The 24,419-nt window shown below is 34.9% G+C and overlaps 1 protein-coding gene across 5 annotated transcripts in view; it reads left to right on the forward strand.

Annotated features, from left to right (window-relative positions):
* Positions 1-24,419, forward strand: part of CNKSR2 (connector enhancer of kinase suppressor of Ras 2) — a 242,166-nt gene that overhangs the window by 199,562 nt on the left and 18,185 nt on the right. For all 5 annotated transcript variants that reach the window (XM_074360056.1, XM_074360057.1, XM_074360058.1 and 2 more), the window contains one exon: positions 1,224-1,770. In XM_074360056.1, the coding sequence (XP_074216157.1) occupies positions 1,224-1,770 (547 nt within the window). The remainder of the gene's footprint in view (positions 1-1,223; positions 1,771-24,419) is intronic.

Consider the following 24,419-nt stretch of genomic DNA (forward strand, 5'->3'; position numbering starts at 1 on the left):
TGTTCCTACTTATATGTACATTTCCTTAATAAATGCTACAGTGTACCAAGTAAAGCAGAATGCAAGGATGAACTATAGAAATGAAATAATGAAGTCAGTAACAAGATATAGTTTATGTCATATTTTCCCGCTTTCCCTAAAACATCAGAGTCCGAATAATTCTTTCAAAATATTTATAAAAGTAGAAGGAAGAGAAACTGCAGCTTGACTGAACTGCTCTTTAATCATAGCAACTTGTAAATTTCAAGAAGGAAACTCTTTGCATTTTTATTAGCATATGGGAAGAAAAACTGCCCACAGAACATGCCACTTAAATTTTCCTTTACCCATAGGGGCAAATGCACTTTCACCTTAGTCAGGCTGTTTGTTCCTGGCCACAACCTCAGCCCAATTTGCGATGATCACATTTAACAAATCTGGCACCTGCCAAGAGGAGGCTTGGGCTGGTCTGTGAGCCTACAGAGCTCGAGTAAGGCTTGTCCCGGTAGGGGTGCCTGCAAGTCTTTTACAGCATCCACTTGATACCAGTCCTTTTCCTTGGTTGTGCTCTGTGCTGTAACATATATTCCCAAACTATAAATTCCAAGGATAAAAATATTCCATTTTCCTTTTGTGTTTATGTGACATGAAGTGCCTGTGCCCAAGGCAAATACTAATCCTCATCAGGGTGTAATCATATCCTACATTTTTAACTCTCTAGAAAGTGCCACAGAATTGACAAGACTATAAGAAAGCTTTTCCTTGACACCATAGGAGCAATCATTCACCTGAGAAGAAGAGGAAGCTTTCTGTCCCATTATAGGCACCTTGTTTTCACATCCAAAAGCCTTGCTCTCATCCCCAAAGTCCATAAAATCTGGAAATATGTGTTTGGCAACAATTCTTCAGAATTTCAAATGCATAGAGATTTTAAAACTTTGGGGTTTTTTTCTAGTTGCTGAATATTTCTTACATAGACATTCACATTTTCTTACACTTTGATTGTTGTAAAAGTTAACATTAGTATGTCAGATTTTTCATGAGAACCCAGTATAGCTGCATTTCAGTCATCCACATCTGAGTCTCTTAAAATGTCAGCTGGGGCCTAACTTTGATATGTCTGAAAACTTGACTAGTCATTAACTCGAGTAGTAAATGTTACCTGGTGAAAATTGAGTACATTCCTTGGTGATAAGAGTGGTCTGTTATTTCTGTGGAGACTGATCAGAAGCTCCTTTTCACAGATGAGTTGTGCCAGTCCTTATGTGGAAGCAAAACACAGCCGGCTCTCCTCGACAGAGACCTCTCAGTCGCAGTCCTCCCATGAGGAGTTTCGCCAGGAAGTGACTGGGAGCAGTGTGGTGTCCCCCATTCGCAAGACGGCCAGTCAGCGCCGCTCCTGGCAGGATTTAATCGAGACGCCCCTGACAAGCTCAGGATTACACTATCTTCAGACTCTGCCCCTGGAGGATTCTGTCTTCTCTGACTCCGTGGCCATCTCCCCAGAGCACAGGCGGCAGTCCACCCTTCCAACTCAGAAGTGCCACCTACAGGATCACTATGGGCCGTACCCCTTAGCCGAGAGCGAGAGGATGCAAGTGTTAAATGGAAACGGGGGCAAGCCTCGAAGTTTTACTCTGCCTCGAGATAGCGGGTTCAACCATTGCTGTCTGAATGCGCCGGTTAGTGCCTGTGACCCGCAGGATGACGTGCAGCCCACAGAGGTGGAGGAAGAGGAGGAGGAGGAGGAGGAGGAAGGGGAGGCAGCAGGGGAAAACATAGGAGACAAAAGTAAGTATGTTGATGGAGATTCTTAGCCTGTATACACGGAGTCCTAACCTTTTCAAACTTCTTATTTTAACTAAGTAGAATTTTGTTTCCCCTTTTTCTTAAAATAATGGTCTTGTTACATAGGAAGTTAGGTATCCCTTGGTGTCCTACTTTCAGAACTTGAATAACTTGGGGAGAAAGAAAGATGAATAATGACGCCTTTATCCCAGGGCACCCACAACTAGAGCAGATAATTTTTTTCTTTAATTACCCATTTGCCTTGCAAAGTTAATGGTATTCATTTGGTTTTTTCCTCCTCTTATCCACTTTCTTCTCAAGTGCATGCATCATCCCTTTCGTCCACAGTTGTTGCCCCCTGAGTTTGGGTTAAGAAACTATAAATGCTTTAAGCAAGGTGTAAGCAGAACCTTGATTGAATAAGTAGGTGAATACACATACACACACACATACAATTCCCTTTTCCCTATTAGAAGATTGAAAGGAAAAATCCCGAAGAATTTTTCCCGAAACAAATTTTACACAGCGTTTCTATCAACTCCAAATAGCAGAATCTGTTTCTAGAAACCAGTTTGCCAAAAGCGTCCATTTACTTTCTTGCTATGTATGTTGATTGCAAAAGTCAGTTTATGTGAATCAGCTCTTGAGAGAAGCAAGTCAATTAAGTAACCCTCTGTCTTGTTGGCATTAAGAATATGTTTACTAGTTATCAAGTTATTTATCCAGTGTGCCATATCAAACTTCTGTTTATAACTAATGTGATACACCAGTCCAGAAACCCAGGCTCATTTAAGGGAAAGGTTATAACTCAGTTATTTTATTCAGAAAAAATCTAGCTCTGGCCAAAAGACTTGAATGTAAAATACCCCAAAAATCATATAGAAGAAATCATATAAAATCATTTGCATCTCTTTATTCAAAATGAAGTCTGGGTCAGTTAGTGCAGGTGACCCAAGCCGGTGCTGATGAAACCACAGTTACTGTTTGGTCCCACTAGGGCATTAGACTTCTCTTTTTAAAGAATACAGACTGTATCCTTCAGCCCATTTCACAGAGTATATGAGACTTTGATTAAAGGATATATTAGTGTAAGTTCTTCTTCACAACTGAAAAAACAACTCAAAGCTTATAGGTTACCAGCAGATCAGGGACCTCATAGCAATGTCTAGCTTGGCTGATTTAAAATGTAGGTTACTTCAGAGATTATTAACAAGAAAATACAGTGAGCCTCTTCTACTATCAAAATATGAGTTGCTTATAATAAAATTCATATATTAAAGCAGTTTCCATGTAAAGTATATTTTAGCCATGATCTCCATGAGCGGCATTATAAAAGGTATACTGTTGGTTCAGGAAAGGTGATTACCTGCCAAGCCCTTGCAACATTCATATTTATTAGAGATTATTGAAGTGTCTTGTGGAGGAAAGATCTAGGAGCTGTGTTAGACCTCTGTAGGAGTTCTGGAAAGCACAATAATACATTTTTAATCTTAAGATGATTAATAAATTATTTTCTAAAACCTAACTAACCCTAAAGAAACCTCCTTTTGATTGTCATTCAAGTGCTGCACAGCTGCTCTAAGTTTGTGAGGTTTATTCTCTATTCTACAAACATCTCTGCTATTTTAAAATAAATTGTGCTGAAATTAGGCACAACCCTCTGAAATAGAGAATCCTGTTCAGAACACATTCCGTCATTGCCATGGGCAGAAGTCATTGAAGTTGTCTTTTTCACTTAAGCTGGATACTTAGCAGTTCCTCCTGGTCATTGTGTAGGGAGGACTAGAAAGAAGAACATGTGTCCTCGGACCTGGACTCGCCCTTCCTTCAGGCTCCAGTAACCCACAGAGCATCTCTAGTTAGATGGCTTTCAATTATTGTTTCCTTGAGTGTCTGTTTTTTCTGTTTTGTTGATTGGGTGTATTTTTAGCCATACAGGTACACTCCTAAATCGGTGGCTTTTTCCTTCAGGTTCCCAAGTGAGTCAAGTGGACAGTTATTCAGTACTTTCCATCTTGTTCAGCAGACTCTTTGTGGAATAATTGCGATAAGGCAGAACAGCCCTAGGAAGTATGTCGGTGAACTTGGTATTGCACATTTTGTCTTTATGGTTCAATATTGTGGGGCAGTTCACACTGTTTCAGTCGGATCTGTTTCACTAATGGTGGCCATGCACTGTCTTTCAGGACCCCATTTCTTTCTGGGTATTTTTCCATAAATCTTGCCACTTGATGTATTAGTGTCCTTTAAACCATTCTCAACAGAGCAGTGCGTTTCATGCTTGCCTAGAAGATGCTTCTTACTTAATGGAATGTATGTTTGCCTTCCTAATGATGGGTTTTCTGCATTACTGTTTCTAATATTTAGGAATGTGCAATTTGATGAACACTTCATTTTGGAAACATCAGCTCTAAAATCAGTGTTTTCAAAAGAATCTTGAAGGTCTAATGAAGGCGTGTCTTGTTCATGACTGCCCTGTTGGCCATTAGGGATAAGTATTCCAGGCTGCTTATTCAAATCAAGCTTCTTGGTGTTATGTCAACAGAGCAAAAGTTACACACGGGTAGGAAGCTGTGGCTATCCCATCAGCCCCAGGCTTACAGAGTGCCCTCGACACGGAGCGCTCCCCATGCTGCTGCTCGGGTCAGCAGGCTGCCGTACTTGTTAGAATCAAAGTCTGGCAGCAGTGTGTTACTGTGTGTCCTGCTCAAGGCCAGCATGCAGTGTGACCTACTAAAATGAATTTTTGCTAATCAGGTACAGACCTGTAGAGGAAATAAGTTTCACGTCTGTAGCTTCAAACATTATTCTCAGTTTGCCAAGAAATTAAAAATAGGAAGTATCAGGCATGTGAACAGATGGAACAGTGGGAGAAAATATGAAAATATAGCCTATCTCCTGCTTTAAGGGTGAAGAATTATGTCATCAACCAAACCCCTTTCATGATATCTATATTGTATATAGTGCTTATGAGTTTATAGAGCACTCTAGGGAGCAAGATGTACCTAAATCTGTGACATAGATGTTTTTTCACTTTCTTTGTACATGTGCAATTTGGCCCTGCATATGAGGTGTAAATTTGGTCTTCTTTTGAGCATACTTCAATCTATGTTCTCATGGCTGAACTACCTTTTGTCTTATTTTGAAATTCTGTTATTTAACTGAGTCATACTGTGATTTTTCTCAGGCTGAACTCATTTGGGTCTAAAATGGATGATACTGAAAGTACACAGATGAGACCTGTCTTGTTTTCCTTTGACTGAAAAGTCAGCTTGCATGTTAATTATCCTGACCTACTTCACTGGCATTTGGGAGAAGACAAGTAATTTCCTATTATCCCAATTAGCAGTTTCGAAGCTTACTGAGGTATGAGCCTTATAATAATACCTCAGTGAAATTAAATTATAAATTATGTCAGCCTATGCAACTTTCAAGGAGTGTAGATCATGAAAAGTGTGGGACAAAATATAAAGATATTGTATTTATTCTTTATTTAGAAATCATCAGCCGTAAGACTAAAATATGGTTTTGGTTAATGCAGCTTGAAGTTCTGCTTCTAATAGCTCTTTCCTTTGCCATGCTAGGCAATTTAGATGAGGTTTTTGAAAGCTTTATCCCTTAATCCTGCTGATTTCCCTTTTGGCAGACATTCTTGTTGCCTCCACGTACTCAATGAAGTTACAATGTGCTCTTTTTCATTGTCTTAGAGATAGCCTATCAGTATTCTTACTTAATTTACACCTTTATTTGCTTGGTCTTACAAATCTAAAGCAAAACCTAGGGGTTTTTTTAGGAGGCTGCAGATGGGGTGGCTAAAATGTCACCTAATAGCTACAATATGCATCAGGTTATCTGGCCAAGATACTTATTGATAATTTCAAAATGCGATCTGCCAAGAAATGTGTTTTGAAGTTATTTTTTAAAATCTACCATCTTTTGCACACCGTTGGTAACTTAAGAGCTGCACAAAATATGCAGCTCAGTGGCCTAGTATCTTAAATTATCTAGGCAGAGAGGCAAGATAATGACTACCAATATCGTGCAGAAGATAGATTAATCCTCTTCAATCATTTTAAGGGTCCTAGAGTAATTTCCTGAAGAGTTTCTAAAAGCCATGAATTTTATTTTTAAGAACATTCAGGTAGGAAGTGTGTGGGCAAGGGGAAGATATTCCCAGAATACAAAATGTGTTAAAGGAAAAAAAGGAGCAAGTTGAAAACAAAGAAAAATGTGACAGCACTTTGTACTGTTTTATTTATTGTCAAGATAACTTATGCTCAAACACAAATAATTTAGAAGAGCATAATCATCAATAATATCTTAAATTATAGTTCAGGTCTAAGGAGAATAGATGGAAAAGATATATAAGCAATGTGAATAAAAAGACATGCACTGAAGTCAGAGAAGGAATAGCAGAGAACCTTAAATATGTCACTTTTGTGAAGTTTAAGGACAACATTCTTGGCTGGTTATGTAACAAGTATATCTGGAAAGTAGTAAACAAATATTCTCTTACTGCCTTATTGTCTGATTTTGAAGAAAGACTATTAGGGAGACATAAAACACTAAAGATTGGATAGAAAGTAGAATGTAGCTATAATTCTGATACTGGTTATAGGTTGAATTTTTAATCACACCTCCCTCGGTTTTTGGCCTAAATAATGAGGAAAAGTTAATTATCTTAACTTACAGGAACTTCAGAGGTTGGGTTGTTCTGGTATAAATTTCATGGCTCTGCAGTATCAGGATTTAGTTAGTTTTTCTGTAATGCCAGCAGCTCCAAGCATCACTTCTTATAAGATAGCATCCAAAGAGCCGAAGACTAGGTCATATTCTTAGTCCTTTTTGTAAAATCAAAGAAAACTCCCTGGATTGTTCCAGTAGACTTAGCCCCAGATTTCATTGGCCAATGTTGCATCACAGGCCATGCCTAAATGGCAGGGCAAATGGAATGACTATGAGTAGTTTAGACTAACCTTGATTTGTTTGTAAGATCATAAAGAAAAGAAATGTGCCAAACTGCTTAACATTACTATCTACGTGAGCCTCTCTACTATTGTGTATATCCTCAATATATTTGTTCAATCAGTGTTTCACTCTTTCAATGTATATATGCAAACACACACCCCAGATCACATCACATCATTAAAAATCTTGGCCCTAATGAAATGTTAGATATCAGAAAGGGAATAAATACTATATAGCCCTGAAAATATAGCAAATTAGGTATAATTATTGATTTTTGAAATGAATAATCATGTTTTCCTATAAGCACTAAGTGGTCAGAGATTAGAATACAGTCTCCGGAGACATTCCTCGATTCACATCCTTGCTTTGTCAGACTACCGCTTTCCAAGTGGTGTGACTGATGAAGTTATTTATCACCTCTAGACCTCAGTGTCTCCATTGTTAACTGATGTGGTAACAGTACCTACCTTTGGAGGTTGTATGAGGATCAAATGAGGTAATGCCAGAAAGTACTTAGTTTCCATTTGTGACACACTGTAAGGTTATCCAATAAAAGTTTTATAAGTATATAATTTATGTAGATTTCATTGCAGATTTGGATTTAGACAAAGAGGGCAATTACAATACTTAAATAGTGAATTAGTCTTGGCAAACCTCACTAAATAACATTTATCTGACTACATGACCTAACTTTGCACAGTTCCAGCTATTGAGTTGAACCATATGAATTGCTGTTTTTGTAGGTCAAAATAATGAAATATCAGCAATTTTGTATATCTCAACACAATATATTAGCTGTACTCTGGGAGCTAAAATAGAAATGTCCTTCATTTCACATTCTTATCACTCACTATTCCTTTCCTTTTTGACTTTGGACATTTGGGAACTCAAAAGAAACTTTGTATTCCAAATAGCAATAACCTTATATATGTTTACTGAAACATGTGTTTATAGATCTTTCCATTTGGGTTCACATATTTTCCCCTCAGAGAGTCCTACCCTGAAAACCCAATCTGACCCAGATGCCCTTCCCCAGCATACCATCACCACTCATCCTTGGGTATGTTACTCTGTTTTATATTCTTCACAGCTTTATCACTATGAGTACAATATCAAATATTGTTCACTGATTTATTTTCCATCTCTACCCACCAGAGTATAAGTTTCTTAAGAGCAGGGATTTTATTCCTGTCTTGTACACCCAGTGCCTAAAAGAGTATATGGCCCATAATAGGCCAGGCACTATTGGATGAATGAATGAGTGAATGAATGAATAATCTAAACCCTTTTATCACCAATTCTTTTCCATTTTATTATATAGTAGTTAAAACTAAGGTTATTGTTTTATTTATTATGTGACATGAGACAGGAATCAAAACATTGCAATATTCTTCATTTTGGGTATTTTATAAAGGGAAGGACAGGACTGCATTTATTCAGCATACCTTCTTCATGCTGGGCACCACAAAGCTAGGATACTAATACCTAGATTTACTGCTGTTTATTTTATGACTGATTTATAGTCACTTTCTCTATGCTGAATCCATTCTCTTCCTATTTTCCTCCCATTTCAAAGATGAAGGCTGCAAGAATATGACATGTGAGATAAGCAGTTCTTCCAGCACCCCTAGACAGATGATTTTCCTACCAAAATCTGCTGCCTATAGAAGGAAGATCAGCCCCCTCAGAAGTCACCCACCACCTAGCTTCATCCTAATTCATTTGTAAAACATGTTGAAATTGCAACTTGTAGTTTAGTGAATAACCAATAGCCTGCATCAGCCAGGAAAATAGTCTCAGATGTGTTATAGTAAGTAATAAAGCCAGATTCAAATGGTGGAAGAATGAATTCTAGATGTTGCAGCGTCATACCAGCAGAAGATGTGGACAGATAAGAATTAAAGCTCACATAGAAGGATGACAGCCCCTCACCAGTATAGGTAAGATATGATTTACAATTTGTTTTACCAAGAAAGATAAGTAGTTTCAACCACACTGCTACTTGTTACTATTTTCACACATCAAAAAAAGCAGAACAGTTTCTTCAGATCAGTGGTGGCCAGTTTCTCAGTGGAGTTACTTCTAGCTTATTTTATGAGACCCTGTCATAAAGGAGTCTCCTTTTTCTCCCTCTACATATGAAATCTTCCTCCTATGGTTACCAACTACTGGAAGATAGTAGATTAAGACGTAATAGCATTGCACCATAAAATACACTTTAGAAGTTTTTAAATTTCCATACATGTTTTTATTACTTAACTGAAAAGTAGTAACTTGCTTATTGCCAAACTTGCCAAATACATACATACATACATACATACATACATACATACATACATAAAATGATGATGAAAGTAAAAAGCAACCTTCTCTCCTTCTTAGTCTTCAGAGGTAACTTTTGTTAAAAGTTAAGGCTTTAAAAATTCTTGTATTAATTTGTTTTTTTCATGTATCTTTTTCCTGATACTCAATGCAAGTAGAGAGGTGAAGTATGATTTAGTTGGCTTTCAGTAAGAGAATTGCCTCAGAAATTTTCATATTGTAACCTTAGTTCATAGTATAAGCAGCAGTCTCGTGAGATCACTAACCTCAGAACCCAGCCCCAGTCCCAGCATATACCACCCTAGAAAACAGCAGCAGTTACCTGTTGACCATTTCAAAAATGGTAGAGGGAGAAATGTGAGAGGAAAGAAATGACAACGGCTATAAATGAACACCTACACTCCCCACACACACACTCATACTCATGTGTCAGAAGCTCCTTGCCTACCTGCCTAATGCCTTTAGTTCTGGATCACTTTTGCCCGCCCTTCTTTATGGGAATCTTCCAATAATGTCAGCTTACCCCAAAGCTCTGTGATGAAAACAGCTAAGCCAGAGCCAAGTGGCTAAAAAACATAGCAAGTCTAGCCTTCAGAAGCCAGGATGTAGAACTCAGAGATGGGTGTCTGGTGGTCAGAGTTTTTTACCTGTGGCTTTGGCTTTAAACTGTCTACTAAACCATCTCCATTACTTCCTTTTTCCGTTGTTCTCACTAGTTCCATTCTTCTGGTCTCATAGACTTTCTTATGTTTAGCCATAGGCACCTGAGCCCTAATATTTGGTCTTAATAGCTCAATCTATTACACTCTGAAATTTTTCCTTTAATGCAAAAATACATTAATATGTCATCCAATAAGAAAAAAGTACCTATTACTATATATTTTAAATATATAAGTGAGAGTTGGTCATTAAAATTATTTTAATATTTAAACCTCATCCTTGAAAACTTCTAAAAGATTCTTGTCTCAGGTATGTAATAAGAAAATTTCATATATGTTTGTTTCTATTACAAACATGGAGTATGCCAATAAAATCAACTTTCTAGGTTATTTCACAGAAATTGTAGAATAGTTGAAAATAAAAGTGACAGTTATTAAACTCATGGATTCATTTTCACACTTATAAATTCTTTAACATTCTTAGTCATTCCCTAATATTTCAATTTCTAAATTTATTTAGCCTACTAAGATGTAAACTGAGCCTCCATATTGTACTTTGAATTTGCTATATCAGTATATAGTCTAATTAGTTCTAAGCATGTATTCATTCATTCAACAGACACTTATTGTTTGTTTACTACATGCCAGGTAATATGTTAAGAGTATATCTGGCTCTTCCATAAATCTACTTTACAACAAGAATTTGTAAATTATCTTTGAAAAATAAGAAAGATCTTTCTGATAACATGATACAGAGCAAATAATTCAAAACATGCATCCTCTTTGCTTATACCAATAATTTCCCCTAGTAACCAATTGATAATATTATTAAAATGATTCTTTGAGAGGTAGCACAAGATACTCTGTGTTCATTTTAAGGTGTTTATCACTTGTGCAAAATTTATAAAACTGTTTAAAATCAGATGAGATTACTTTTAGAGCTATTTCTGATTTCACTCATTCCTTAAACAATATAGTTGGGGAAAATATGTTCTGGTTACTCGGATATACTGATTAACTCAAATCAGATGTCTAAACTCTCCATTGGACCCTTTTTTGGAGTTTCCACATTGGTTCCGTGGCCACTCTGCTGGACTTTAAGCTCCACGAGGACAAAACCTCCTTTGTTTGGGACCTCACCCTATGTATCTGGCAATTGGTTCATATCCTTTAATAACTTTTTATATAAATTGGTAATCTAGTGAGTGAAAAATAAGTAAAAATAAATAGATAAGTAAGTAAATAAATAAATAATAAATAAAAATCTCCATTGATTTCTCTGAAATTAGGAAGTATTTTCTCATTCATCAAAGAAGTATTAATCTATGGTCAATATAATATACAGGCCGTAATATTATACTGACATATAGTATCACACTGAAATAATACTATGCTGACCACAAATGAATATTTCTTTGGTGACTGAGAAGATGCTTCCTAATTTTATAGTACAACTAATACAGTATTTGATTGTCAGAAAAACCTATTAATGTTAGCAGAGTACCAAATATGGAAAATTATACTGTTTTTAATGTCTACTTAGGGAAATTTGAACTTTAACATTTTAAACAGTTTTTTACTTCCTTCCACATGTGTAATACCATATCTTCCATGATTTTGAATCTGATATATTTATTGTGCTATTTCTCTCAGTAAATCATCTATAGAATTTATTGACTTAATACTTAAGATCCATTCATTTAAGACCTTGAAATTTTCTTATCCATGACTTTATTGGTTCCTTTAGCTTAATTTTTTCCTTAAATATTGTTGTTGTTGACCTAACTGAGAGTCTATTCTGTAACCTTGTGAAATAGATATTTTAAAGCAGTCATTCACTTTAGGATTCTTAGTGAGAGAAAAATAGCCCATAACTTCAATATCACTGAACTTAAACTTTACCTTTTTTCCCCTAGCATCTCTGCTGTTTTCTCCTTGTTCTTTAACAATGCCAACACACGGGGGTTTTCTTTCCTTTTCTAAAAAGAACAGGGAGGAGGGACAACTTGGAATCTGGGCTTCAGTACCACCCATTGCCAACCCTGGCAGCAAGCCCCGCCCCTCACTTTGCACTCTATTGTCTTCTTATACCCTATGTAGTTGCTGGGCAGCCATCTCTTGATTTAGCCTTGTGGTTCTAAGGCTCATGATGATCTTTTATTAACCTAATTAGAAGGATTGTGCCTCAACACTGGAGGTAAGAAAGATGTTTACCATTCCAAAAATAATTCTGTACCAATGTTGAACATCTTTGCTGAAAAATTAAGTGAACTTAATTTTGAAATCTTCTTTAAATGTATAACACCTTTTTTTTGTTTGTTTGTGTAACTGAGTGATATCTTTCTGGTAAATACTATAGAACCCATTTTAAATGATATACATTAAGGTAAAGAATTCATTTAATAATAGAGAAATTGTTTTTTATTGGAGGAGGAATATAACATGTGCCATGCTGTATGTAAATATGCATAATAATTAGCCATCTCACCACAGAACTTAGAGTTTTAAGTATTTGTCCTTTTATTCACTTGAAGAATTTTTGTTGAGACTCTGCTTGAATATTTTAGAAACTTATAGCTTACTGCCCCCAAAGACAGGGCATTCCATGTTGGACAGCTCTAGTTTAAGAGTTCTTCCTTATATTGATACAAAAGCTGATTTCTTATAAATTTCCTACTCATTACGGATCTTGACATTGCAAATTAGAAAAATACAGAGCAAGTATTTGAGAGACTGACATGCAGAAGAGGTATGAGATAGTCGTTGAAATTCCAGAGGACATAATAGGTACAGGGAGGCTGATTTTTAGATTGATTCGGGGGAAGCATTCCAGTGATTGCATTTACCCATGAGTGAAATAACTGTTCTTTGTCAGTTTAGAGGGCTTCCCGTTACTCAGTGTTTAAGAAGGAACTGAAAACCAGCTACCAGACAGGGCTCCCTGAGCTAGCAGGACTGTTGAACCTGATGGCTTCTTCTCACTCTAAGGTTTTATGTTTCTCTTCAGCATAAGGGCCTCACCTTTGTTCTGTTATGTGCTCTGCACAATGTACATGTTCAAAGCTATACAGTGGAATTGTGTTATCAAACATAGTTTGCGTTCTCATCTCTGAGCTGAATGCATGTAATCAGCTTAACTTTGTAGCCTATGACATGACTAACAGACAACTTACTATCCTGGTTACCCACACCTGTACGCTTTGTTTCTTTATCGTGTCCCCATGCCAAGTGAACTGGAACTGTTACAGTGATTGGATACCATATTTTTGTGGACATGATTACATTAGTTTTAACCTACTCACTGTTGACTCATATGATGCTTTTATGTTATCAAATATCTCACACTTATTTATTTCTTAACCTAAATGCAACTATTTATATTTATTTCTGTTTAAGTTTTAAGTTCTCAGCTTTTTATCCAGCATTGTTCAGTCCTATTAAGAAAGTTTGAACTCAGAGCAGAAGCTGCCACCTCTGAATCTGTGATATTAATATTCCCTCCTATTGTTGAATAACTCACCAAGGTTCTAAGTATCCTTTCTATGTTTTTAACTGCTTCATTGAAGAACATTTTTAAAGAAAACATTTTAAAGAAAAAAGGAGCAGGGACAGAGCTGCGAAGCATTTAATCTGAAATTTCATACATTAAACTCATTCAGTCATTCATAATCTTTATGCAGTCCATATTATAGCATTTTATTCACAAGGACAGCATGCAAAATTTCATCATATGTATGGCACAGTGCCCTTGGCTTTCCTCTTGTCTCCCAACCTAGAGATACTGTCCATGGGGGAAAAAAACAGTTTAAAATGCTTCATTTTTATTGAATACATATTGGTCCTTTGATTAAAATTTAAAAATGAAACTCCTCCCAATAATAGTCTGTTCTAACACTTTACTGTGTATCTATATCAGATTTATCATTGTGTTCTCCGTACAACCCATGCTGGCTTTTGTTTGGATAAGAGAACTCTCTCCTTAAACGGAAGTCTCAGGGCATTCTGATAGTGGTCCTAAGATAATTTCCAAAAGGTTCATTCAGTCCTAAAATTATTCTGCTAGTTCAAAGAGACCACAAAGTGGATCTTATTAGTCCCTTATCTCAAGAAGCATGTCTTTTAATTTCCTAGTGTGAAGACTTCTTGCAGGAGAAATATCATTGAAGCCATATGCTTCTACTTTTTGTCATTATTTTTCCTTTAAAAAAAATTTTTAAAGCTCTTTCTTCAGCATTTTTACAAGCCTCAGCTGAACACTTGGTTTCCTGGCACTCTTCTTTCAAGCAATTGATATTATTTTCCACTTGTTCATTTCTAGTAGCCTCTTCTTCCATCTTTCATAGAAATCCTCCTTAAACTAAAGCTTTTTCTAAGGAATCTCCCTGTAACTATCTTCACTTCATTTGCATTTCCTTACCCTCTTTCATTGGGATAGTTTGTGTTTGTATGACTAGAATTTAATTTTCTAAAACTACTGATGAGTCCAAATTTATATTTGTCTTTCTAAAGTTTCAAAACCATATTTCTTACCATGTAAGGACCATATCCAACTATATGTTTTCTCTCCTCACCACTAGAAAAAAACAAAAACAAAAACTTCTTCTAGTTCCCTTCAGGTCTAGATGCCAGTTCCCTGTTGTTCAGTGTTAAGAGTCCAAATAGATTTTACTCATTTCTTTATATTTTTGAGACATGGAATTATCAGGTTTTTAATGTACTCAACGATTACTTACAAGTATTAATCTCATTTTTAATGAGTTAAATCCTATAGTTAGTATATTGGTGACAAGCAAAAAATATTGGAGCTCAGGTTATATGGTTTTATATCTTTTTATTTTCAGAAGATTTCATAGAAACTGATCCATCAGGTTTTTTTTTTTTAATTCAAATAATTGGAAAACTGGAGCTATAAAAATTAGGTTACTTCATTAGGACAGTTTGCAAGATTTTTAACCCTTTGTTCTTGTATCTCTCAGTCAATACCAGAATGTGCCAAGGTAGAGTATTAAAACCATACAGACATTGGCTGCTTGTAGAATCTAATAAGAGTAAGGAAATAAGAATACCAAAGATTTCTAATAACTTCTTTTTTTGGACTGGAGTCCTATACCTGATCAGCCATATTCCTTGGTCAGTTGCATTCAGTGGTTCCTAAGAACTAGTATTTCTATACTGTAACTCAGCTCACGTCCCCTATCAATTGTAGCTTCAAATTATAGAAACAAGTTGCATTAAGACCGCTTCATGTTAAGCCTGTTTATATAAAATAGTAATGTCTTGGTAGTTAAAAAACTTTACTACCAGTTTCTGCTCTAAACAATTTATGGGGTGACCTTTTCGTTCTTCTTTTATTAAATTATGTTGTTATAATGTATCCAGGGCTAGACATGTGCTGCATATGTATAACAGACAAAGATATTTCTTGAAGGTGATCTCTTTTATTATGATTTTTAGAGAATACATGGTAAGATTTCATAATATGTGGTTTAATGAAAAATGGTATTGAGCTACCTTGTCCATGTTCCTTGAGATTTTTCACACGTAGCCAGTGATATACCTCTCTCATCTGAATAATTAACATAGCTGATGCTAAAAATTAAAAAACAAACGAACCAGATTTAGCCCTTTGAAAATTACTTTGCTGTAGTTCACTAAGCACATGTGTATTAAACAAGGTTTATAGTATATACTTCATTGTCATGGAGCCAAGATTAAATAGATGCTAAATGAAACTATTTGGGGGATTTATAGCTTGCAAAATACTGTATACTGTTGGAAGAAGAAGGACACAGGTGTCCAAAAATTGGTTTCTGGTCAATTACAATATGGAGAATAAAAAAGAGAGTGGAATAATTATTCTATAATTCCAGCTAAAATTTAGCAATTCCATCTATTACTTTGAGCAGTGAGTTGATAAATGACTTTTGGGCTTTTAGAGTTTAATATGTATACCCAACAACTATAATGAGACAGTCAAATTAATGAGTGACTCACTGTTCAAGCATCAGTAATATTTCTGCTGGCAACTTCAAGTCAGTCTTCAGTTTCTGAAATATATAAGGAAGTCCTATGCATTACTGATATTCAGAACTATCTTTTTAGTTTATTGAGATACATAATTGACATCAAACGAGGGGCTTTAAGCCAGTTAAACTATTTTCACAGAATGCAGAACTATTCTGTTTCACACTGTGTCTTAAGTTTTTTAAAAAAGAAAAAGAAGGGGAAAAGACATAATGCAGTTTGTTTTACTTGACAATCAAAAGCCTGCTAAGCAGAGCTTGGTTATCATCCCAAAGGTGAATCATAAAAGCAGTCATAAACTGGGTGTTTTTAACAGGTCATATATCTGACTAATGACTAAACACTCAAGAACATTTTATTGTATTTGAATTTGAGTTTAGTGGCATTAAAGTGATGAGAATTGTGCCTATGAAGTTATAATTCTTATGGTTAAAGAATAGGAGCAATCTAGAATCCTTTTCTGATGTGAAAAGGAATAGACTGCCCTTAAGTTTTCCATCATGGCTTATTCCATTCATTTCCAAGTTAAGTAGAATTATGATGTATTAATTTATCTCCCCAACCAAACTTTTATTCTATTCATTGATCAATTACTAAAACCAGAACTTGTGTTAGATTTCAGATATCTGACATGCTTGTATATTACCTCCAATAGATCATAACTGAAGTGGTTATTGCCCAATAAAATGAAAGTATGAGTGATATAAGCCATTAGATTTGAGAAAGGTAGAATACTGATTCCTATGTTATCATTGTTTCTAATGAGATGACTGAATCTTTAGAAAAGCCATTTAATTGATCCAGTGATACTATAAGAAATCAGATCTTTTTAAGGGTTGGAGAATGCTTTTTATTCATTTAGAATTCACTTAATTCTAAATGAATTTAAACAATCTCAACTAGGTTTTCTAAAAAGATTGTTAAAATAAAAGCATGATATATTCTAAAAGTTAAAAAAGAAATTAACAAATGAGTGAGTCATTGAAATATTTGGGTAAATTTTGGCTATTTATCTGTTTATTTTTCAATATTTCACCAGAAATATAGAGATGAATAGATAACATGGCATTTTTAAGTGTTAAAATAGTAATGAGTAGTTATGTTATAATGGCATCTATTTTGCCTGATCCATGTGGTATTGAAACCTAGTGATACAAAGTCTTCTTAAAGGACTAAGTTTTGAACAAAGCAGTAAACTGATACTTTGATAATTTGGTTGCAGCCCCTTCCAACATCTCTCGAAGGTAGCAAGGTGATGAGATTTTTATGCAGTAGTTCCTACTAATCAGCCTCTATCAACAGAGGACCTTTTGAGAATGTAATTATAAGCTATATTTATAATTGAAAGCTCATCCTAAGTCTTAGTAAGATTTTAACTCACCTCATCTACTCTGAATATGAATGACATGTGAATAACTTGACAATCTAGGTCATTCAAAGAAAACACCCTTTAGCAGTGGTTAGGCTATCACTTCATATAAGGTCTAGATCATTCTTCTCTGACATAGCAATGCCATAAATAGCATTCTTTGACCTCAGTGGCCTATTTTCCTAAGGTTTCCCCCTCTTCCACATAGTTCACATCAAAGACTTGAGGTAGATCTTACAAAAATGGAAGCTCTAGTGAGCTAAATCATTTTACCTGGTTGTTTAATAGAACACTTTATTCAATATTCAGCTTGCATGTCATATACTTATACATTAAATTAAAACTATTTTAGTGATTTAATTCAATGTAAGAATATTTATGAAACAACCACAATTTCCTGAGTACCTACTCTGCTAAGTGCAAGAGAAAAAAATTTTAAATCAAAGAATCAGTAAGTTTGCCATCTAATAGGAGAGAAGGACATCCACATGTAACAATACAGTATATTGAACTTTTTAAAAGATGGCACATGTTAACTTCCACAGCAGCACTTACGATGTCTTGATGGGATCAGCAAAGACAGAAATGAAGAAAAACAAAGAATGATTTAGAGAAATATGGCATATAGTATAGATGAGTAGAGATGAGACAAAAATTATGGAAGAACTAAATTATAACGGTCCTGGTATTCCATGCCCAGAAATTTGGATTGTATCCCAAAAGGCATGGTGGAGAATCTTTGGAGATCTCCGTAGGAAGGTGATGTAATCAAACATAAGTTTCAGAAAGGTCACTCTCATGGCAGTATAGAAGATGTACTGGTGTAAGAGAATGCACGTGATAGGGAGACCAGGTAGAAAAACTACTTCAAGAGTCCAGATGAGAGCTATTATATCCCTCTACAAGTGTGGAGGCAAATAGTTTTCTGCTCAAAGGAAGATCCACAGGTAGAGAATAGGGTTTGAAGAATCTAATGGAATGGAAGCTTGGAACACTTGAACATTCCCCAGTTGGGAATTGTAAATAGATCTAAGTAAGCACTATTAAGAGATCTGCCAAGTAGTCCTGAATTACTAAAAGGCAGAAAACACAAATTTAGAATGGTGCCAGTCAGCATGGATATACAATTTTCTCTAGCAACGCTCAGTGGCCAGGTAGGAAAGCAGGCAAGCAGGAGTAGAATATTGGAAAGTTTATGAGTAGTACATATCCAAGAGGGTGCGGGAATTGAGGGGTCTGGTAAGAACAGTCCAGGTTGGATAAGGAAGTGAATTCAGGAGGGGCTGTGTTCTTAATTAGATCAAAGATTAGACTAGTGGGAGAGACAGGAGAGGAAGCTGTTATCAGGAAGAGCTGTAATATGTCAGAAGTGACATTGTTCACCATGATGACAAGCTAAAATATGTGGTGTTTTTTGGTTTGACAGCAAGAATCCAACACAGTGGGCACTTATTTCAAAATAACTCTTTAATATCCCTCTTTTGTTTAAACCTTGAAGAAAAAAAATTTTTGGAACACTTTGCCACATTAGTGTATAAAGTAAGCTGTCTGATGGCAAAAGGGAAACACTCTTTGATATGGGAAATAAATACCATTTATATTAATATTATTATTACACATTTCATTTGTTTAGTGAAGTATATTCAATGAACATAACTTGAATTATAAGGAAGTGAAAATTGAAGATGTTTTAACTTGCTTACATCCCTTCTAAATAAATCTCAACTCATTTCAGTCAGGTTTACAACATCATTAACTGGTCAGTCTTTGACCAAAATTGTGAGTATGATATCAGGAACATTCTGAATGGAATGACTGAACTACATGCATTTGTCCTTTTACTTTCACTGTTATCTCAGGAAAACTCTTTTCATCTTTCCTATGGACTATACCTGTCTGTTGAATGAAAGACATTTTAGTGATTTATCTTTTCTATAAAGGTATGCTACATAGTCTGGCCTTGAAATGCAATCTGCAAAGCCAGGCATGCCCATAAATCTGAATCTTTCGTTCTTTTCTAATGTATAGAGAAAAGGTATTTTTCCTCATGGAAAAAATACTAAAATAGAGTTGCCTCCCTAAGGTAAAGCCAACACATCTATAATATGGTACATTTTCTAAAAAATTTTATAGGTTTATTGAACACATTAATCTATCGCAAATAATAGCTAACATTTTTTAATGAGTGCTAGCTATTCTAAGGCACTATTCTAGTGTCCTTGCATAATATAACCCACTTAATCTTCACAACATCTAAGAAGTAAATACTTGTATTACCCTTACCTTCTAGATGAGGAAACTGGGTTTAAATAACATGATCCAGGACTCCCAGCTAGTCAATAGCAGATCTGAGATTCAGACTAAGACATCCTGAAAAGAGAGTGAATGCTCTCAAACACATATTGCTCCTCATATCTATCATTTTAATTTAGATTAAAGTTTAGCAAAATGTTTCCTTTTTCTGTGTATACATATATCACATCTGTATAAAAGAAACTAAAATGTTTAGGTTTTATTACAGTAAGTCAAAATCACCAATAACATGCTCCATCAAGTAAAGCAAAACCCCACACACCACTTTACCTTTTATTACAAAAAATTGTAATTAGTGTACTTTCCAATTTTAACTAATCAGTGTCCAAAATCATGTACCTCAATATGTATAAACAGTGAAACAATTCCACCACTTGAGTCAAAACTCTATCTTGGTATTTTAAACTTTGACATGATTCTTTTTGTAGCTAATTTGTGTCAGGTTAATACTGAGATGTTTAAAAAAGAACTGCTTCTGAAGAATTAAGTCTTGAGACCAATTTGAAAAGTTACTTCACATGGTGGCCAAAGTTAACTTCAGTTTTTCCTTCCAAGTTCCAGTTTATCCATCTTTGGAAAAATCTGAATCCTTCTGCCTTTTTTTTTTATATCAAGTAAAGGATCTTTTTATTTACATTTTTTTAAATCTTTTGATGAAGGTAGAGGGTAGAGAAGCGACAGATTTAAAAGTAAAATTTGAAGGTGTCACTGATCTTTCCAGTTCCTACTCACAGGTACCAAATTGATGTATTGTGGATTACTATGTTTTCTCTCATGATGAAACATTACTTTCTGTCACCTGTTACAAATCTGAAATTTAATTCATGTGCCCTGAAAGGAACTATTAAAGAACACACCATTCACACTTTCATCTGCTTCCAACTTCTAATTTCTCTTGCACTATGCAATATGTACTATGAAATGAAAACTCATCACAAAGTGAAATCTAGTGAAATTCTAATATTTTCCACATCTTCTTTCGAGACATTGCATGTAAAAAAGCACTTTATAAGGTGGAAAGCAAAATACAAATGTTAGTATAATAATTGATTTGTTTTCAGAATGTTTACACTAAACTGAAGAAGAGTAAAAGTTGTTCAGGGCTATTTCTTAGAATTTCTTAAAAATACTAATTAGATTATATGAATTTGCAAAAACAATAATGCCACTATTAAACCCCTAGATCCTATTTAAGAGAGCCAAATTCAGAACTAGTAAATAAATTATTGCTTTTAACGCATATATTCTGGCTCTTAATTTGATGTTTTAGTAGTAATAGATGTAGGTATCTGTAACCCACCTTTCTTAGCAAATTGCCATGGCAACTCCTGAGGTAAAGTACCAGTTCACTGGAGCTTCAGGGTTTGTCGATGCTAAATACAGAAGCTGTATTTGATTTCAGCTTGACTGTTTCTATGGGGAGCAGTGTACCACAATTCTTTCCACTTCCCAGGCTGACTTTTTCATCACCATGGAGACCAGATCTGCCCACACAACTAAGATCTGAAACCATTCCTAGTATGGCTAAAACTAAGGCCTTGGGAACCAAGGCCTTCTATAATTAAAGTGTATTGTTTTGTTAAAGAAGAGTTCCTGCTTCTGCTTTTGAAGTATTTATTGATTTTCCACAAAGAGAAAGCAGGCTTTCTAGTGCTGTGCTGAAGATTTATAATAAGGAGAAAGAAAATGTCATCATGACATTTTCCTTGGTCAGGTTCTGGTTTTGTATTTATGGTATATACTCTGCATTGTCAATTACTATAGAGTAATGTTCCCTTTCAAATTATGTGACAGTTTTCCTAAATAGTAGTAAACACATTTAATGTACACTTCATGGTGGTCTTAAAATGCTGATTTTAATTTTGGTTTTGGATTGTCTAACTTTGTTTCTATATCCAGTGCTAGTGTCTTGTAGATTAGTTCTGTACTTGTTCACCGTAAAATCAGTATGAGAAAAGTTACTCTGGAACCTTGATCATAGCTATACATGAATTTAACAAGAAAGGGTTGATGTAATTTATCACTGTAAATCCAGTTGTAGTACATCCAGGTAGAGCAGATCAATTGTCTATGAAAGATCATATACACCAGTACAACTGTATTCTAATGTGTTATCTTTTGTAACATTTTTATTTTATTATGGTAGTAATGTATTCTTTTATATATATAAACCAGTATCACAAAAAGGGCCAAAGTTCTGCACAGTTGTCTGATGATCACATTTGTTAGGAAGATACTAATTACACCACAGCTACTATCATTGTTTCCTCCCCTCCTCCCCACGTGGCACCAGTCACAAGAGATGGTAAGGAAGTCTTAGGTGGAACTTGAGAATCCCAGATTCACCCCTTGATTTGCATATTCTTACAAATTCACGTATCTAGTTTGATTGTTGTATTTTTTCACCCTAGAGAAGGCAGCATGGTCCTTGTTTAATATAAATAGACTAAATAGGATTTCCAAAAAAGCCTTACTTTGATGAAATATGGAATTGTCCTTAATTTTTAAAAGATGTTATGAATAAGCTAGCACCATAAAGCTGCTGAAAATTAATTAAATTATAAATAGAAAACAAATTTGTTAATATAATTGGATTTTTTGTTTTGTTCACTAGCAGGAAGTTAGCAATTCATTGCTATATTGAATACAAATTAAGTTGTACAATATGGAGAACCTTCTGACATTCCAAACAGTTGAAATTGCAGAACAAGCTCTCACCCTAATGAAGTCCCTGTATGACTCTAGTTTTCTGTAATCACACTGGTGAGTGTGAAATTCAACATGTGATGCTAAATGTTAAACACAGATATAGCTGGAAACCTTTTGCCACCGCTATAAAGTCATTTGTATTTTTCCCTAAGAACACTGAGAGTCAGCATATCTCTAACTCTTTAGTAAAACTTTCTTTAAAAGGGCAGTGCTATACAATTTTGTCAGGAGGGGAAAAAGTGAAACTCATATATAATAGGATGTTTTATTTAAAAAAAAAAAGTATGTCTTAGATTCCATAGTTTTCCATTCCAAATGTAAAATGAGTTTGTTGGTCCAAAATGTAATAACCAATGATTTTGAGACCAAGACTGGGTATGAATATTATTTTAACATCTGAGCTTTTTGCTAAGATGGATGTTTGTGCTGATTTGTTTACATCCGTGCTATATTTCTAATAAGCATGATTTTATGGTGGTTTTTACCAAAGTAATCTTTTCTTCTTAATCATGTACATAATAAATTTTAAATACCTAAAAATGTAATAATTTAAATATAATATGTAGATGGCTAATGATGGGGATTTATGAGAATAGTCTATGATATAATTATAGATTAATAAAGAGAATATGAAAATGTTCTTGATTAAGGTGAGAGATTAGATTTATAACAGATGTGAGGTAGAGAAAAATATGAATTCTGATAAGTAACTGTTAAGATAAAATTTTAGGTTATTACATCTTTTGAATTTTCTTTTCACCTTTCTTGGCACTTGCTTTGCTGGGGAAGGTATTTTTGGTTGTCTTTATTGCTGAGAAATTCAGCTGGCAGTGCCCCCAAAACAGCTGCTCTTTGCCAGAGTTGTTAATGAGCAAATGATCCCAAATGTCAGGCTGGTATGCCAAGAAGGTTAGTAATAAGGCATCAGCATTTAGAAGTTATAAAGAGGGGAAATCAATATTGTAATTTTTTGTAATATTATAAGCTCAGCCAGAAAAAGTAAGCAGAAGTCCATTTCAAGCTTCTATAATCATGAACAGTGTTATAGTGTGACAGGAAGTAATGTCTTTAAATTTTTAGCATAAGAATCACTCCTTTTATTATTCTACTCCCAATCCATACACATGTGTGCACATACCCATTGTTGTACTCTTGTTGAAAAGAATTTAGTATTTCAGTCACTTTTGCAGATCAATACCTCTTTTTTCCCTTCATTTAGTTTGGAGGGATATCATGATACTGGAGCTGACACTGAATGATATTTTTTTTAAAAAGTAACCTCACCAAAATCAAGATGGCAGTACTTTGAGGATAATATATGAATTTAATATGAGAATAAGAAGACAGTAGAACTCCATAGAGCAAAAGTTCACAAAGTTCACATTATTGTTAATTTGAAAAATATATGTACGTATTTATTTTAGATCAAATTTTCAAGAATTAAAAGTTTTTCCATTGATTGTCTACTTATTAAGGAAGCTAGACATTAAAAGCACAGTTTGCATTGCATCAGAATTTACAGATCATAGATCATGTTTGCTGATCAGCAACTTGGAGGAGGACATCATAGAGCAAAGGTCCTTTGTTTACTCTGAGTAGGTTCTGATGGACTCAACATACTAAATGTATCTTTACAACTCCCAATTCCCCAGGTACAAATACCCTTACCTGTTAGTCCATAAGAATGTCCAGTTTGGGGAATTCAAGTCAAGTGCAATAGGCAAATGAAATAGTTTGGATCATAGAGGTATATAGTCAGTGTTCTGAAGGTATTTTTATCTACCTAGTCGCATAATTGGTTCAAGGTTCAGATAACATTGGAATTGCTTTTTAGAGTGATTATCAGGTAGGAAAGAGAATGTCCTAGTAGGGTTGGAAGGACCAAAGAAGAATCCATTGAAAGAAATAGGCAGGAAAATGACTGAAATGTAGTTGGTCCCAATTTACCTTTTCATTTTGGCAGACTAGACGTAGTCACAAATGAAGTGTTGTGTTACATGGGTTTTATCTGTTCGCCCCATTGGCAGTTCTCATCACTGAGTTACTTCACACTGATTATTGTCTAGACTGAATATAATCTATTTAATTGCATCCTTTTACTATAACCATGTAAGGTGGTGGTTATGGTTAAAAATTCTCATAAGTTAAAAATATGCATTGTTCATCTCTAAATTACTAAAGGGTAAAAAAAAAAGTCTATTTCTTGTAATGGGTTCATGTCTCAGACTTCAGCTATGTTGCCTCTGTAGGTATTTAATTTGGAAATGAGAATTTTAAAGAGTTTATTT

This window comes from Camelus bactrianus, chromosome X (genome assembly GCF_048773025.1).
Source record: "Camelus bactrianus isolate YW-2024 breed Bactrian camel chromosome X, ASM4877302v1, whole genome shotgun sequence".
NCBI classification, from domain to species: Eukaryota; Metazoa; Chordata; class Mammalia; order Artiodactyla; family Camelidae; genus Camelus; species Camelus bactrianus.